This window comes from Nicotiana sylvestris, chromosome 3 (assembly GCF_000393655.2).
Source record: "Nicotiana sylvestris chromosome 3, ASM39365v2, whole genome shotgun sequence".
Taxonomy (NCBI): domain Eukaryota; kingdom Viridiplantae; phylum Streptophyta; class Magnoliopsida; order Solanales; family Solanaceae; genus Nicotiana; species Nicotiana sylvestris.
Window position 1 is genome coordinate 144,204,759 of NC_091059.1, and position 2,050 is coordinate 144,206,808.

Consider the following 2,050-nt stretch of genomic DNA (forward strand, 5'->3'; position numbering starts at 1 on the left):
TAAATTTTTCTTAGCACTACTCACTCTTCCAAGTGACTCAAAATTTTGGCTAACTCCCTAAGTTTTCAAAAATTTCGCCAGAGTTTTCCTTGTAAATTGGACTATCCAAAAATATCCCTGTCACAAATACCACAAATACATCAACAACAACCAAATATACCATAACAGGCCATTCATAGGCACCCTACGCAGCTCATAAATTAATTACTCACACTCCGGCAAGGAGGTACCACAATAACCAACAAGAATCTAAAGCACAACACTTTAGCAAAAGTAAATCACTTTAACGAATTAAATATACTCTGACATAAACTAAATCACTAAGACAACTAAATATAATCTAGGAAGGACATAAACACTTGTTAACTTGTATTTAATAACTGGAATATAAATGTAAAATCGAACTTAGGTTCACATACTTTTTTCCTAAAATAAATATGGATATTTCTTTCTCATATCTTTCTCGACCTCCCATGTAGCCTCTTTTGAATCATGATTACTCCACAAAACTTTTACCGATGCTAAATCTTTTGTTCTCAACCTTCTTACTTGCCTATCGAGACTTTCTATAGGTACCTCTTCATAAGTCAAGCCTTCTTTAATTTCTATAGTATCAGCAGATATTATATGCGACTCATCATGAATGTACTTTCTAAGCATAGACACATGAAAGACAGGATGAATAGAGGACAACTCAACGGGTAGCGCTAGCTTATAAGCCACATTTACTTTCTTTTCTAGAATTTCATAAGGTCCGATAAATCTAGGGCTAAGTTTCCTTTTCTTACCAAACCTCATAACTCCTTTCATCGGTGAAACTTTCAAAAATACCTTATCACCAACCGTGAACTCTAACTCACGATGCCTCTTGTCAGAATAAGACTTTTGATGACTCTGAGCCGCTTTAAGTCTTTCTCTAATTAGCTGAACTTTTTCCAAGGCCTCACAAACAAACTCTGGACCAATCAACGGCACCTCTGCTGGTTCAAATAAACCCACTGGAGACCTACATCTCCGCCCATACAACGCCTCATAGGGAGCCATACCAATGCTGGCCTGATAGCTGTTATTGTAAGCAAATTCTATAAGTGGCAAGTGATCATCTCAATTACCTCCAAAATCTATAAGACACACACGCAGCATATCTTCGAGAGTCTGAATGGTCCTTTCTGCCTGGCCATCGGTCTGTGGATGGAAAGCAGTGCTTAAATTGACCTTGGTACCTAATCTTTTCTGAAATGCCTGCCAAAAATGCGTCGTGAACTGAGGGCCTCTGTCAGATATGATTGAAACTGGATTACCATGCAATCGGAGTATTTCTTTGATGTACAACTGCGCATATTGCTCTACATAATCTGTCGTCTTTACTGGTAGGAAATGTGCGGACTTTGTCAGTCGGTCTACAATAACCCAGATTGAATCATGCTTACGGTATGTGCGAGGTAGACCTACTACGAAATCCATATTAATCATCTCCCACTTCCACTGTGGTATCTCTATGTCTTGATCTAGGCCACCAGGCCTCTGATGCTCGGTTTTGACTTGCTGGCAATTTAAACATTTAGCCACATGATCTGCTACTTGTTTCTTCATGCTTTTCCACCAATACAACTCTTTCAAATCTAGATACATTTTGGTAGTACCTGGGTGGATAGAGTACCTCGAACTATGAGCTTCCTCCATTATGGCCTTCCTAAGACCACCTACATCAGGCACACATAACCGATCATTCAACTTCAAAACTCTGTCACTTCCTAGAGTGAAATCAGTGATTTCGTTGCTTCTGACTCCTTCTTTTAATTTCACTAAGTACGGATCTTCGTCTTGCTTAACCTTAACATGCGCAACAAGGGAGGATTGCACTAAGGCATAAGCAGTTATATCTCCTTCTTCGGTCTCATCCAATTTAATTCCATCATTTGCTAGTTTTTGAATTTCTCGACCCAAAGATCGCCTTTGTTCTGCAAGATGGGCCAAAACGCCCATTGACTTCCTACTAAGTGCATCTGCTACCACATTAGCTTTGCCCGGGTGATAAAGGATATTGATG

General features: G+C 39.3%; 1 protein-coding gene across 1 annotated transcript; it reads right to left on the minus strand.

Moving 5' to 3' along the window:
- Positions 1-204: 204 nt before the first annotated feature.
- Positions 205-1,044, minus strand: LOC138888125 (uncharacterized). Its single transcript, XM_070169939.1, has 3 exons — positions 794-1,044; positions 577-652; positions 205-249 (listed from the first exon to the last, which is right to left on the minus strand). Exons 1-3 carry the CDS (start codon positions 1,042-1,044, stop codon positions 205-207), a joined length of 372 nt encoding a protein of 123 aa, XP_070026040.1.
- Between the last annotated feature and the right edge of the window lie 1,006 nt (positions 1,045-2,050).